The sequence below is a fragment of the Prionailurus bengalensis genome, chromosome X (assembly GCF_016509475.1).
Source record: "Prionailurus bengalensis isolate Pbe53 chromosome X, Fcat_Pben_1.1_paternal_pri, whole genome shotgun sequence".
NCBI lineage: Eukaryota > Metazoa > Chordata > Mammalia > Carnivora > Felidae > Prionailurus > Prionailurus bengalensis.
Window position 1 is genome coordinate 101819359 of NC_057361.1, and position 14829 is coordinate 101834187.

The window sequence follows — 14829 nt, forward strand, 5'->3', positions numbered from 1 at the left end:
ATTATTCTAGGTTAAATACTAGTTAGAATCACCCTACCTCTACCTGAAGAAACATCTAGAATATTTCCAAATATAAATAGGGTACTGTGAAAGGTCTTCCAGATGAGGTACTCCAGGAAAAGGCACAGTGTTTGAAAATACATCATTTTACAGGAAGTTCTGGTGGAAAGGTCCCGATGTTTGAATATTAATTACTGACCCCATGACAAAGGACTCTAACCCATCAAAGCTGCTGGACTTCCCGCACGTGAGGCAGTACATGTAAATTGACTTGAGAAATGTTTTTGTAAGTTTCCCGATTTGTCACTTGTACCCAGTCCCAGGCATTATTTGTTACCCCCAAAACACTGCCCATCGTGCTCTCTTACAAAACTCATGAACCTTTGAAAGTAGATAAGGATGCTCCATGTTTGAACCATAAGGCAAATTAACCTTATTTTATCAGGACAGGGAGACATGATCTACATTCTCTTCCCTAAAGACGTGACAAGGCTTTAAGGCAGTATTTCCCACCGCCCCTTGTGGTATACTGTAGGATTTTCAGTGAGGTCTCGATAAATATATTTTATTTTTATACAGCTGTATTTATTTTCTCGTATGTAGTTTCATGGATATTAAGGCTTTAGACACGGCTAAATTTAAGAGAAGGAGTAGCTATGAAGGTAAATATTAAGTAAATAATAGTATTGTGGTATGTGGATAGGACACAAATGGAAGGAAGTCTGTGAAGGAACGAAATTTGAGAAATACTGTGTTTGGGTTAACACAGTGAGGTGTTCCCACCAAGGTCAGCATGCACTGAAATGGCCCCTTATCCACAGGAGCGGGAATAACCTGTTGCTCCTTTGACTCACTTGTGGCCATGTATTGCCTCTCATTTGCACATTCTCTTTGCCTGCCCTGCTGTTCAGCATTAAATCTTCCACATATGCCATTCAGTCATAGTGAATGCACTATTAACGTCTGGGAAGTGAAACTTCCCAAAGACGTGTTCTTTGGTGAAATCCTTGCCCTCTAATCCTCACATCCTAGCATGTTATTTGATGCTTTATTCAATTGCCTTCTCTCTGCATAAGCTTCCCCAGTAGACAGCATAAACACTGATGAGATTTCTCGGTTGTACTCCCGTTTTCCTTCTTTATGAAAAGCTTTAGCCTCTCTTTCTCCATCAGCGCCACCCCCAGCCCCACCACCATTGGGCTAACTCTGGGATGGGCGACTGGCTCTTCTCCGCCTCACTAATCCAGCACGTTTATTCAAGTCAGATGACCGCAACATGAAGCACTGTCTTTCCGTTAGAGGAGAGCATGTGTGTGCAGATTGAGATTATTACAAAATAATTCTAACGGAATTGACTTCTGATATATGTATACTAAGACTAAAGCAATTTAGTAGCTTGGGGTTTTCATTCAAGAAAATGAACGCCTTTTATCATATCTGATGGAAGATTTCTTCTGGGCAGTGTGGCATATTCTAAGGCTGATTTTTTGTAGCATACTACTATTTAACTCCCAATACAGCTGAAATTAGATAGGTTGCCATAGAACGACAGTATCTTTTTATAACTGAGGAAGCAGGAAAGGGAGGGGGAATGTTGAAAAAAATGTTTTCCCTTCGAACACAAGGAGAGTGTTTTGTTCCTGAGAGAGAAAATACCTGTACAAGAGGCGAGTCTGGTGAATTAAAACTGGAAACCTCCCTCATTTCTCTCCCCAGCCCCCCAAATGTTCTCAGGGTACCTAAATCAAAGAGGAGCAGATTAAGGTGAGTGGGAAGGCATGTTCTGTACCCAAAGCAAGATCGATCTTTATACATAGATCCTTTTTTGGCACTGATGCAGAAAATCCAAACATGGAGATACTTAGGTCTACATACCAGATGGATCTAAGGGGAACAAATCACAGACACTTTTCCACACACACATATATATTTTTTTTTAATGTGAGCATAGAAAAACAGATGCTTCTGCTCCCAAAGGGTGTGTGGGCCTTTCTCAAATAGTCTTATGGAGCAATTTCATTTCAAATTTCTAAAATTATGAAAATGTGTAGATTGAGCATTAGACTGGAAAAGAAATGGCCTCCTACCTAGAAAACCAACCGAACGTTTTCTGAATTATTTTTAACTATTCGGTGAAACCCAGCCTCCAATTTCCTGGATAAGTGGATGGGGGAGTCAATAAGGGAACACTTCCCCCAAATAGGTAGACCATGATTCACTGACTGCTTTAACAACTAATTTAATGCAACGCTGTATGCACGACTCAGTGAGTTAGTATGTGAGAGCTGTTTTTATCTGCAAATGAAACTGTGGTTTAAGTTTCGACGAAATGGGATCGTGGCATTATTTTCTTTCAGGTCCTATTTGTGAGGATAAAAATAACTGTCCTTAAGACAATGAATTTTATCTACACTTCATGCGCTTCTCCTTATTACATTTATCGTATCCGCCATCATATCTAGCCACCCATCATCTCCAACAGATCTTCTAAAGGCACAGTGAATACCGCTCATGGATTTGGGAACTTGGAAGTTCCTCCTTAAATTTCAAAGTAGACCATTAAGACAGCTTTTATACATGAAGTTCTGAAACTAATTCAGAACGAGCTATTATAATTACTGTAAAAGCCAAGTTGAATATTCTCTTGGTTAGCAGAGTCATTAAATAACTAAGGGTACAATGTATGCCTTGTTCATCTATAGCAGAGGGAAAGAATAAAGATTGAGGACTAACTGAACAAGAATCACTCCCATTAACTAGTTCTTTTGTGCATGCTATCACACGCAACCCTCCCACCCCACCCGCACTCCCACAAGCCCTGCACCAAAAATTCAAAAAAGGGAAAGACGGAGAGCAAAACCTGACACTTTTCACAGCAAGGCCTCACTTAGCTCACATCAGGAGGATCGCTGCTGCCTCGTGTAAGTAAGAATTCGAGAGAGTGGAGTGTACCCTTTTAAGGACTGGGACTTTGACCATTTCTGATGGCAACCTCCCACAACATGTATTGTGGGTTTTTTCAGCAGAAATTACCAATGCCGACAGACCATACCCCGATGACTCAGGCATTCACAACGAACATCCATGATCACACCATACGATGTTGTCTGCTGCGCCTCTAAACCAGTCTGTCGCTTCCTCTGCTGCTCACATACCTCTTTCTAATACTCCCTCCCTCTCCACACACCCCTTCTGACTGACAGCTTCTCACTCACCGTGAACTGAAAAACCAAGATTGTTCAGAACCGGGTGTCAAGTAAGAGTTAAGAAGGCACTGAAAGTAAGGGTGAGGAAATAATTATGGCCTTCGAGGCGGCAGCTCTGTGACACAAAAAGGTTCCTCTCCTTACAGAACTTTCCCATCTCTTACAGCATAAGCTAAGCTTTCGAAGGTGATGATGTGAGACAGCTATCTTCAAATAAGCGACTTTCTTTTGGACAGACCCTCTGGGCAGGGACCAAGGCAGATATTCCAATAGCCTCAGGGTTTCCTGAACCCAAAACACAATGTGTCAGGGAATGACTCCCTCCCACGGTTGTTTAACCTCACGTGGTTCCATGAAGCACGTCCTGACCATTTCTGTACGTGTTCTTCAGTTTGATCTTGACTGCACTGCTGAGACAGGAAGGGTCAGGTTCATTGCCCCAGATGACAGATAAGGACATGGAGACTGGGGTAAGCTGAGTGATTTGCCCACAAGCAAACAGTGAGTACGTGACAGGGTTGGACTCCTGGGTTCTCATTCGGGGCTTTGCTCACAACACCAATACTGCTATGGATCCCTTCACCTTCCCTCTGCTCAAAAGGACACTAAGCCCTTCCTTTGGTGACCAAGACTCCATTTCCTTTGGGCTTGCTGCTTTATTGCCCTAAGCTCTCTCTGCTAGATGTCCTTAGGAATCTTGCTCATTTTTCTGGCGGAATTCAAAACCCTCTGATTTTATTATGTTGAGGGTTGTCAGTGAATTAAAAATTCAACAAATGTATGGCCCCAACTTGCCATCAAAAGTTAACAAATGTCACTAGTAAGGATGTTTCTCAAAAGCGGACACTGAAGAATACATCCCAGCAGATACCTAACAGCTCATTTTGTGTCATGGCAGCGTGAGAAATCACTTCCTCAAGACATTCATTAACCTTTCATTTCCTCCATAAATAATCAGTCAGAAATGTGGCTCATATTTTAAATTAATCGAAAACAGCCTTCTCTTTCTCTCTCTCTCACCCTCTCTCTCTCTCACCCTCTCTCTCTCTCTCTCTCCCTCTCTCTCTCTTTCTCTCTCAGCCCTTGAAATGCATGGAGAGCTTCTAATGCCAGCATGATATTTAAATATGTGGTTCTCGGGTGCGTGGGTATCTCAGTCGGTTAAGCGTCCAACTCTTGATTTGGCTCAGGTCACGATCTCATGGTTTATGGGATCGAACCCTGCATCAGGCTCTGTGCTGACAGCATGGGCTCTGTGCTTGGGATTCTCTCTCTCTCTCTCTCTCTCTCTCTCTCTCTGCCCTCCTCTCTCTCAAAATAAATAAATAAACTTTAAACAAACAAACATACATACATGTGGTTCCACTCCTCTGGGCCAGCTTAAAAGTTATCTTCTCCAGGAAGCCTTCCTGATCCATCCCAGCAGACCTTAGATACGTTTTCTTCCTCTTCTCCAAGAACATAGAACAAGTATTGCTATTTGACAACTAGCACATATTAAGGAACCGTGTAACGTACCGCCAAAAATACGGGTTCTAGAGGCAGACAGACCCAGGTTCTAATCCCAGCTTTACTGCTTCTGAGCTGTGTGGCCTTGGGCGTGCTGCTTAAACTCTCTCTAGCTGAGGTTCCTCATCTGTAAAATAAAACTAATGACATTTAATCTGTTAAGTTGTTCTGGGGATTAAATACATGTAAAACACCCAGGACAGTGGCTGGCATATATTAGGTACTCGATGAAGGGCGGCTGTGTTGACTATTACTGTGGCCTTTGACACATATAGTTCGGGTTTGACATGTATGCAGCTTTGTTGTCTTCCCAAGCTGTTTTTAAACCCTTTGATACCTGTGTCCACGATGGAACTTCACACGAACCATAAGCTTAATTGTGCCTTACCCACATGGGTTCTTTCCAAGGCCTTACTGTTCGTAATTTTGTACTGCTTTTCTTAAAGAGGGCTCGTAAAGTGGTATCGGCTTCAGACCTAGCACAAAACCTTTTTCCACTTCTGGTTGTATCTTTCACGTCTGTGTCACCCCCTCCTTGTCCCCACTCCCTGTATTCGGTACAGTACTTTGTACATACTCAGTACTTAATAAAATGACATTTTATAAAATCCTCAATTAACCAGAATTTGCTCATCTCAGCTATCTGGAAATAAGCTAACGTCAACTATTCAGTCAAAAACTTCCGACTGACAACCAATATATTTGGTTGGAAATTACTCAATCCACTCATATATTTTGAAAGAACAAAAATGCATTTGGTAAACTGTCAGGCTTAGAATTAATACAGCGTTACTCATGAAAATGACCATAAGAATGATGACCCCAAGGCAGGATTTCTCAACCTCGGCCCTATTGACATCTTTTTTACCAGATAATTCTTTGTTTTGGGGGGTTGCGCCACACACTGTAGGATGTTTAGCATCATCACTGGCCTCTCCCCACTAGATACCCTTCCAGATGTGACTCCGAAAAATGCCCCCAGGCATCTCCAAATGTCCTCTCGGGGGAAATCCCCACCCCCACTCCCGTAAGGCATCACATTCAGTACCAAAAGCTGGACAAATGGTCACAAATCTTTCACATTAGGCAGGAAAAGGAAGGTAAGCATTTTCGAAAAGTTTCAATAGGCGAAAGCAACCTCGATTAACCTGAAAATCCCATTAACCCCATTCCTCGCGTGTTCTATTCCCTAAGCATTCCAGATAACAACAAAAAAAATGGACTGTACATTCTATTTTCTAATTTGTATTCCAAGTTCAGCCCATTTTCCGTCTCAGCAGCTAAGTACACAATCCAGTTCATGGGTGGAGGATCATCATCGCTTCTGCCATCTGTTTTAAGTGACAACGATGCAACTGACCTGGAAGTTTAGAGAGCTTTTTCTCCCTCGTCGTTGGCACTCTTAACTTTAATATTAGCCATCCTTCCTGTATTCTCTGCCTGAAATTGAAATGTACAGAAGGAACTCTGTTCCAGCTAACTGTGATTTTACTGTATGTAAAAGACCTGACACTTTGTTGATCACTTAAAAGCAATTTGCTCTAGCCCATTGATTGATTGTTGCATTTCCCATTGATTGGGTAATTGAAAATGCCCTTCTTAAATAAACAGGATTTCTTATTTCTTCTGCAGGTTGTGATCCTGGGAAAACATTCAAGAGGTTATCACTACATGCTTGCTAACCTGGTAAGAACAAGCAGAGTTTTTGTTTCCCAAGGCAATATATTCTATTTAGTTTGTGTCGTCTGCGATCATCCAAAAAAGAAATACATGAAGAAACTAACGTGTTCTCTAGACACTTGAAGAAATGAGTCAGTAAATACCAAACCCTGAATGCAATAGCCTTGTTTTCAATTACGCTGTCTCTGTTTCAACTGTGAAGCTGATAGTCTCTCCTCATTTAAAACATAGTAATTTGACATGATTCCTCACCAATTATTCTTAGATTCAATTTGGATTTGAAATGTAAACCATCTTACCCAGGTTTGAAATATAACACGAGAGACAGGGGACACAGGAAGCAGACTCTTTCCCCAATTAACCCAAGTACATGTGTCCATCAGTACTGGATTTGTCTTTCCAGAAGCAGACCCCTACCAGATCTTTTCAAACCAGATGCCAGAAGCAGGTCTGAACAGAACATCAAGGGAGCCTGTCAAAGCGTACGGCCCCCTTTATACTTCTAAAAAGACACAACTTGAATCTTTTCCTTCATGTTTCCCATGCCTTTAAAATTTGTGCTATTCTAGAAGCTACCATTTCATTAGGTTAGTTTATAGTTCTTTCTCCAAAAAGCCAATTGGTTTAGGAATTAACAAAATGGCTTCTGAATCAGTAATATCTGTTTAGCAGAGGTTCTGAATAATACCATCTCCATGCAATGAAAGAGAAATGTTAAATTATCACTATGATACTAAGAATCTATTAAATTATTACATAACATGAGTTCTAACCCCGATTTTGTTTCATTAGCACAACAGAATGATGATGATTATAAAGCTCTTGCACCAAAAGAATAGCAACAAAGGTGAAAGATTATTATGATTATGCTCTTAGATTTCGTAAATCAAAGAAAAAATCTTATTTTGTTTTTGATAATTAATATTTTTTAAACGAGAAAGGAAATGTTACTTAAACCTCTTTCTTAGGAAGTGGGTTCATTGAAACACTTTATAAGAGGAAGATTAGAGCTACTGCCTTGTAATGTAGTGTGCATCTTCTCCAATAAATTGCTCAAAGTGGAGCACTTCAGACCATTCGGGGGACAAATGAATTGACTCTTTTAGGAGGAGAAATCTTGATTCTTCATTTACATGTGAATGCATTCAATTTGTTTTTTGGGGCAACCAATAAGTAAAGGCTGTTTGCTGACTCATTGGAAGTTAGGCCAGGGCCTGGCAGGAAACACAGATGTCCCAGCAAGGCACCTGAGGCAGTTATTGATGGGATTTTACCATTTCTTTCTCATCAATAAGTATTTTCCTCTCCTTCCTTCCTTCCTTCCTGCCTGCCTCCCTCCCTCCCTCCCTCCCTCTCCCTTTTCCTTCTGTCTGGCCTTATACATGCCAGGGTTCACCCATCACTGACAGCATATGAGATGAGTTTAAGTAGTGCACACACAAATTTTTTTATTATAATGGCCATGTGTTATTTGATATGTGCTAGAAAAATATAAAAGTAGCACATCAAAAGCCAAATGTCATGGATATTATTGTTTCATACAGGGCTAAAGTAGGGATTTACCGACAAACGAATTAATTTCTTAATGTGTCAAATGTGTCATGTAAACAAGAGCACGGGGGATGCACACATAGCAAAATCTGGCTTTTGTATACGTGGCTGTGATGCGTGGACTACTGAAGTTTGGGAAAGAGCATTGAACTAGAGGTCAGAAGGTTTGGGCTGTCGTACTGACTTTGCTACTAACTAGCGGTGGGATCTTGGGTAAGTCACTTCCACCTCCTTGGGACCTCAGTTCCCTTTACTGTAAAACTCAGACAGGAGTGGGGAGTTCATTGCTGTATTGGTTGGGTCCCTTGGAAGCAGATGCTAAGATACAATTAGAAGTGCAAGACCTTTACTGCGAGTGACGCCTGTGCAAAATAAAAGGGAGAGGGTCGCCAGTGAGAAGGAAGAGTTTCTGATCTCAGCAAAGGAGAGGGAAAGGAAGGAAGGGTGATGAGAAGAGCTTCAGACGGCGGTACAGTTCCGAGAAAGTCTTGGCCAGCACAACCGGGAGCTCCAGTGCCAAGAACCCCGCGCTGCCCCGAACCCATGAGCCACTGCACCACTGCCTTGCTCAGCCATTGGCTGGCAGCTGCCCAGGAAGCACATACCTCCCTCCTGAAAGCTGAGGCAGATCCTGAAACTGGAGGCTGTCAGCTAACTCAACTCCTCGAGCCAGGTTCCATCTTAAAGGGAGATCCGAGCCATGCACATCAGTGACCAGATGATATGTAAAGACCTTCCCCATTCTAGAATTGTAACCGGGCCTCCCTGTTTCCTACCAACAATCCTTCAGATGAGCTTTGGTTTCAACCTGAGACCCAGACCTGACAGAAATGAAAGCCTATGGAGTGACAGAACTGCAAGGGAGAATCATTAGGACAAGTTTGGGGAGAAGAATGGTTAGCTGAACGCCTAACCAGGACTCAGAATCCTGAGACATCGGGTGGAAGCCGACTACGAGAACAAGTGGTCTTCCTTCAGAAAGGACGTTAATACATAGCGTCATGTCAGTCTGCCTAGGGAAAACATGAACTCACTCACCACACTTTGAGCTGCCACTCCATTTTCTCCAGTGACCTACTTTTCATTTGAATTCAGCCATGTTTCCATGAGTCCCTGTACTGTATAGCAAATTGCCTATGGGCAAGAGAGATGGGAACTGTTGTTAGTTTCTGATAAAAATGAGATAGATTATCCCACCATGGTTTCCAGGCTTTTTAAAGCAGATAAAAATACCTCCAAACACCTCCACCAAAGACAGACAGACAGATACACACACACACACACACACACACACACACACACGTGCATGCATGCACACGCACACACACTTGCGTGCATACATGCACACACACACACACACACACACACCAAGACTATTTAGAAGTTACTTAGATGGTCAAAAAAGGGTAAGTGGAGCTTAGATGCTTCCTTTCAAAATGAGCCAGCTGGATGAAAGCTGAGAACACATGCACAGGGGAACAAAGTCTAATCTGGGTCTTGGTATAACAACAGTGCAGGACCACTGCCTTCTTCTACAAATGCAAAGTCAAAAACAGTCACAGCACTTACCTAAGCTTTCTGGAATCAGCCGCTCAGAGCCCCTGTATGCCCTCTGCCGTGGAACTCCGACTGTCTGACAAAGACTTCTCTGTGCTGTTACGTGGACTTTCCCCAGTGGTAATCCTAAACTGAGAAGCCGTGGATAGTCCATGAATGCTTCAACACAGGCCTTTCACAGGTCAGGGTGTACATGTCAGAGCAGACAAACAAGCTGTAGAAAGTTTTAGCTTGTTGAAGTCCTTGGAAGAAGCAAAAGATTCTATTAGAATCACAGGCAGAGATGGGACCCGGTGGACACACAGGCCCAGAAGTGGACATCCCAATGAGGAGAGAGCAGGAAAGTCTCTTACAAAGTCTGTATCAGTTGCTGATGCCATGTTTTAGGGATTGTTCCATAATTAATTGTTGTCTTCTCTTCCAGGACTCTAAGGTGGTAATGTTTTTCCGCTTTAGTACTAGAGGTAAACAGCATGTATACAATCTGTCAGTGAGGCAACCTGTCTCTCTTTCATGGCAAGGTATTTTAAAAAAAAAATGTTTATTTTGAGAGATAGAGCAGGGAAGGGGCAGAGAGAGATGGGGGGAGAGAGAGAATCCCAAGCAGGCTCCTCACTGTCAGTGCAGAGCTTCACATGGGGCTTGATCCCATAAACCGTGAGATCATGACCCGAGCTGAAATTAAGAGTCGGATGCTTAACCGACGGAGCCCCTGGATCAGGATCCTTTACGCCGCATTCCCAGGCATGTGTGTATTGTGATTTAATTTTTTCATATGTGTCAATGATAGTCGAGTCACTGTGTGCAGAACCCCAGACTAACAACCCCAGGCATAGTGAAAACAAGCACTAGACCCGGAGCTAGGAAGCAGGTTTCCTGATCTGTAGAATGGAGAGGTAAACCAGATCACTATTTCCTCGAGTTACAGGCACAAGCTAGTGTACATAAGAAAGTACATAGCAAAAGCCCTTAAAATTACTACTTTTGAATTTATACTAAATGTGTGTTGCAGAATGATAACTACCATCTCAAGTCTGTGATTTTATAAATACCATTCCTTAGAATGAGGGTAAAGTAGATATTTAAGTTAAAGAATTTAGTCAACGTAAAGAAAAATATTAGGTAAATTGTGGCTCAGATGATCTCCCTATATGGCAAAAAACCATAAAGGTGGTATATTAATGACTACAATTTGGGAAACACTCCGAGATCACTTCCGGCTCTACATCTCTTCCCTCGTGGAGGGTCAGTTGGGACCGGAGAAGGCCAGGAGCAAGAGTATAGGCACAGCAGCTAGGACAACACTGAGGATACAAATGGGAGAACAAAACTGGAGCCCTGTTAGGAGTATAAAGTCATAAGCAGACTTAAAATCATTTCAGGTGGGCAGAAGCCAAGAAGGTATGAGTACCCTTTCCCTAAGTTCTAAACATGACTGAGGATCTGAAGGATCAATCCAAACCAACTCGCAGTTGACACAAAGTGAATTGGATCTGGGTTGAGATGGTCCAGCGACAGATGTTCAGCACCCAGCCCCCAAAATAAGACCAAAAAAAAAAAAACCCAAGATTTGAGGTGCCAGGGAAGAACATGAGCCATAGTGGACTCATTCAGTGCTGTACCAGTTAACCACTTTTAGAAGATCCAGCAGTTTCCCTGCCTAGGTCAAGACTGACCCCAGAGTGAGAGACTGCTGTTGACCCTGCAGGTGGAAGCTAGGTCATGTCAGCTGCCACCGGTAGAGGGCCGCATGAGAAGTCCATCAAGAAGGTCATCGCGCTAGGGCAGCAAAGGGAAGGAAGCTAACATATCTTACACTTTTCTCTGCTGTGCCAGCTATTTTCTTTTTTTTTTAATGTTTATTTATTTTTGAGACAGAGAGAGACAGAGCATGAGCAGGGGAGGGGCAGAGAGCGAGGGAGACACAGAATCCGAAGCAGGCTCCAGTCTCCGAGCTGTCAGCACAGAGCCCGACGCAGGGCTCGAACTCACGGACCGTGAGATCATGACCTGAGCCGAAGTCGGACGCTTAACCAACTGAGCCACCCAGGCGCCCCTGTGCCAGCTATTTTCTATAGACTTCTTACGAAATTTACTCAGAACTCCCATGAGGAGAGACTGACCTATTCACCTCCCCAAACCTTTTAGACATCAGGAAAATGGCTCTGAAAAAAATACATGACTTGCCCAAAGTCTCAGAGCTAATCCATTGTCAAGCTAGGCTCCAACGTGGGTTGTTCAGACTCCTGACAGAGCACCTTGCTCCTCCCATTTGACCCAGTCGAGCATCTCAGTGAGACAAAAGGCTAGCCCCACAAAGGTCACGGAAGAACACTGGCAAAGATATAAATGCATATGAATGAAATACAAACTATACAGTTATGAGAATAAAGTGATTACAGACAAAAAGGCTTAAAAACCAAGGACAGCCTTGTGCATCTGGGTTTGAAACCTGTCCAAAGGCCATTTTGAAACCTGTCCAAAGGCCATTTTGAAATGCATCTTAGCAGGTACCAATTCTATCTGTCGATCACTCTCTTCTCTCCTGCCACAATCCCTTGTCCTTCTCTCTCTCTCTCTCTCTCTCTCTCTCTCTCTCTCCTTTCTCTCCTGCTTTCTCATATCCCTTCTTGCTCTTGCTCCCTCTTTTCTCTTTCCCTCCCATCTGCCCCATTCATATTATTAATATGCCAGGAAATAATGGTGGGGGTGAAGGGCACTAGCTTACATCTAGTTTTTTCAAATTTTTACTCAAACAAAAGCACCATTCATAAAACAGAACCCAAAAGAGGCAACCAGCTGTAACCTAAGCTTGAAGAAGTGAACTCTGCAGCTTACTGAGCCCTGGAAGTTACCTGAAACAGAGAAGGGGCCACTTTGTTTAGAGAGAAAACAAGTTTGAGTGAGATGGGGGTCATGTGTTTTGCTTGCCAATAACAACTGTTCCCTTCTCCCTTCCCCTTCCGGGTTTTCTGGTTTTGTTCTCTACTCTTTCCCTTCCTTTGTTCTCCTATTTTTATGTTCTACAAAAAAAAAAAAAAAAATTCAAATGCTCAAAGCCACATGTTGTATACAATGACACCTCAGCAGGGGGCATGTAAACACAGAGCTCACTGGGCTGGAGCCTGGCTTGACAAGCAAAGGAGGTGGGATTTAAGGGAAAAATCCCCACTGGTCCCAAATGCCGGGAACCCAGTCACCTCCCCTGGGTACACAGCTTCTCTGGTGGCAGAGGATTCACTTTCTTCTCCAAATGGAGATAGGATACAGCAAAGCACCAAGGGAATGAGGAATTGGGGACTGGGCTGGGGTCCAACTTCCTACCGGGCATTTAGAAATCCACAGTCTCTTGTCAACTTAAAGTTGCCAACTTTGAGACTCTCATTCTCCCTGTCTAAAAATGCCCCAACCGTAATCACCCATCCCTTTCTCCTTCTCTCTCTCTCTTTCTCTCTTTTTTCCTGCCTGAAATTAACAAGGAAAGACACTCTCTACCCAATGTTCTAGTAAGGTAAATGGAAAGAATTCTGTTTTCTTTCCCAAGCTCTCTCAGATCATGTCCTCTAAAACAGTGCTTCTCAAACTACCTGTGAAGAAGGGCCAGTTTTTTCCCCCAAATCTTCACAGATCAACAAAAGTGCGACAAAAGTAAATTACTAAAAACATGAAATAAACAAAACAAGATAGATAAAATATAAGTGTTACATTTAATAGCCATAATATCACCCTGTCAAACTGCTATAAAGGTTTATAAAGGCTTGCTTTCTAGTTCTTCCCTTTTTTCATCTCTGACTGCCAACAAACAGCAGACCAGCACCAATCCACATATACTTCGGGCAATACTGCTCTAAAGATCTTTATAGTAAGTTCTTCTTCCTCTGTATCACTTGTATGCCCAATACCTTGTTCACTCCCCTGCAAGGAAGACAGAGGGTAGTGTCCTTAAGAACCTTGTAGTCATAACGCACAGACAAAACTTGTACAGCTTATGATAATTAGCCTGGAGATATAACAGGTAGTAGGAGAGGGAATGAAGAGAAGGCAGAGTATCAAGAATCAAAACTCCAGGGGCGCCTGGGTGGCGCAGTCGGTTAAGCGTCCGACTTCAGCCAGGTCACGATCTCGCGGTCCGCGGGTTCGAGCCCCGCGTCGGGCTCTGGGCTGATGGCTCAGAGCCTGGAGCCTGTTTCCGATTCTGTGTCTCCCTCTCTCTCTGCCCCTCCCTCGTTCATGCTCTGTCTCTCTCTGTCCCAAAAATAAATAAACGTTGAAAAAAAAATTAAAAAAAAAAAAAAGAATCAAAACTCTGCATAGCATGGCCAGAAAAGGTCTTTCAGAAAGGTGATTTGGGGGGCACCTGGGTGGCTCAGTCAGTTAAGCGTCCAACTCTTGATTTCGGCTCAGGTCATGATCTCATGGTCCATGGGATCGAGCCCCGTGTCAGGCTCTGCACTGACAGCATGGATCCTGCTTGGGATTCTGTCTTGCCCTCTCTCTCTGCCCCTCCCCTGCTCATGTACGCATGCCCTCTCTCTCTCTCTCTCTCTCTCTTTCAAAATGAATAAACATTTTTTTTAAAAAAGAAAAGGTGACTTTGAAACAATGATCCAAATTGTAAGAAAGATCCAGTTATATGAAGAATCAGAGGAAGTTCATGTCATGCATAGGGAACAGCATGTGTCAAGGCCCTGAGGCAGAAAAGAGCTTGATACCTTCTCTGAACTGTCAGAAGGCAATTTTGGCTAGAGCAGAGTGAGTTCCAGATTATGTAAGGCTGGTAAGCCTGGTTAAAGAGTTTTAGCTTTTTTCAACAGTGACAAAAAACCACTGAAGAATTTCAAGTGGGGGGTGGGGCATGATCTGATTTTTGCCTTAAATAATTCAGTGTCAAATGGATGGATTTTATGGTATTTAAATTATACCTCCATATAACTATTAATAAAAAGATCAGTGGCTATTTTTCCCACAAATAGCACTTATATCAACTTGTAATTATTTGTATATTCATACTAATAATTCTCACTGGACTAAAGTGCCATGAGGTCAGGGCAAGTTTGATATGGCTCGCCATTTTACCAATGGATAGCACTTAAAAGGTTTCAAAGTATGTTGATTGGATTAGAGAATAAAATGCAAGTGAACAATACAAAGCAACCTATAATCAAGTGCTAATTGATGTGGTGTCATCTTCAACTCCACACACAACACCCTCCCGAGGGAATGGACCTGCTCCTAGAAAAAGACTTGTGCTTCTCATTAGCAACCTGATAACTTGAGTTACCACGATCACTGTGCATTTCCCTGTTGAAGCATCACCCGCATGAAC

General features: G+C 42.8%; 1 protein-coding gene across 7 annotated transcripts in view; it reads left to right on the forward strand.

Moving 5' to 3' along the window:
- GRIA3 (glutamate ionotropic receptor AMPA type subunit 3) overlaps positions 1-14829 on the forward strand; it is a 265605-nt gene that overhangs the window by 159209 nt on the left and 91567 nt on the right. For all 7 annotated transcript variants that reach the window (XR_006295732.1, XM_043570766.1, XM_043570765.1 and 4 more), the window contains one exon: positions 6348-6401. Coding sequence is in view for 6 of the 7 variants with exons in the window: in XM_043570766.1 (XP_043426701.1) it covers positions 6348-6401 (54 nt within the window). In the remaining variant the exon portion in view is untranslated. The remainder of the gene's footprint in view (positions 1-6347; positions 6402-14829) is intronic.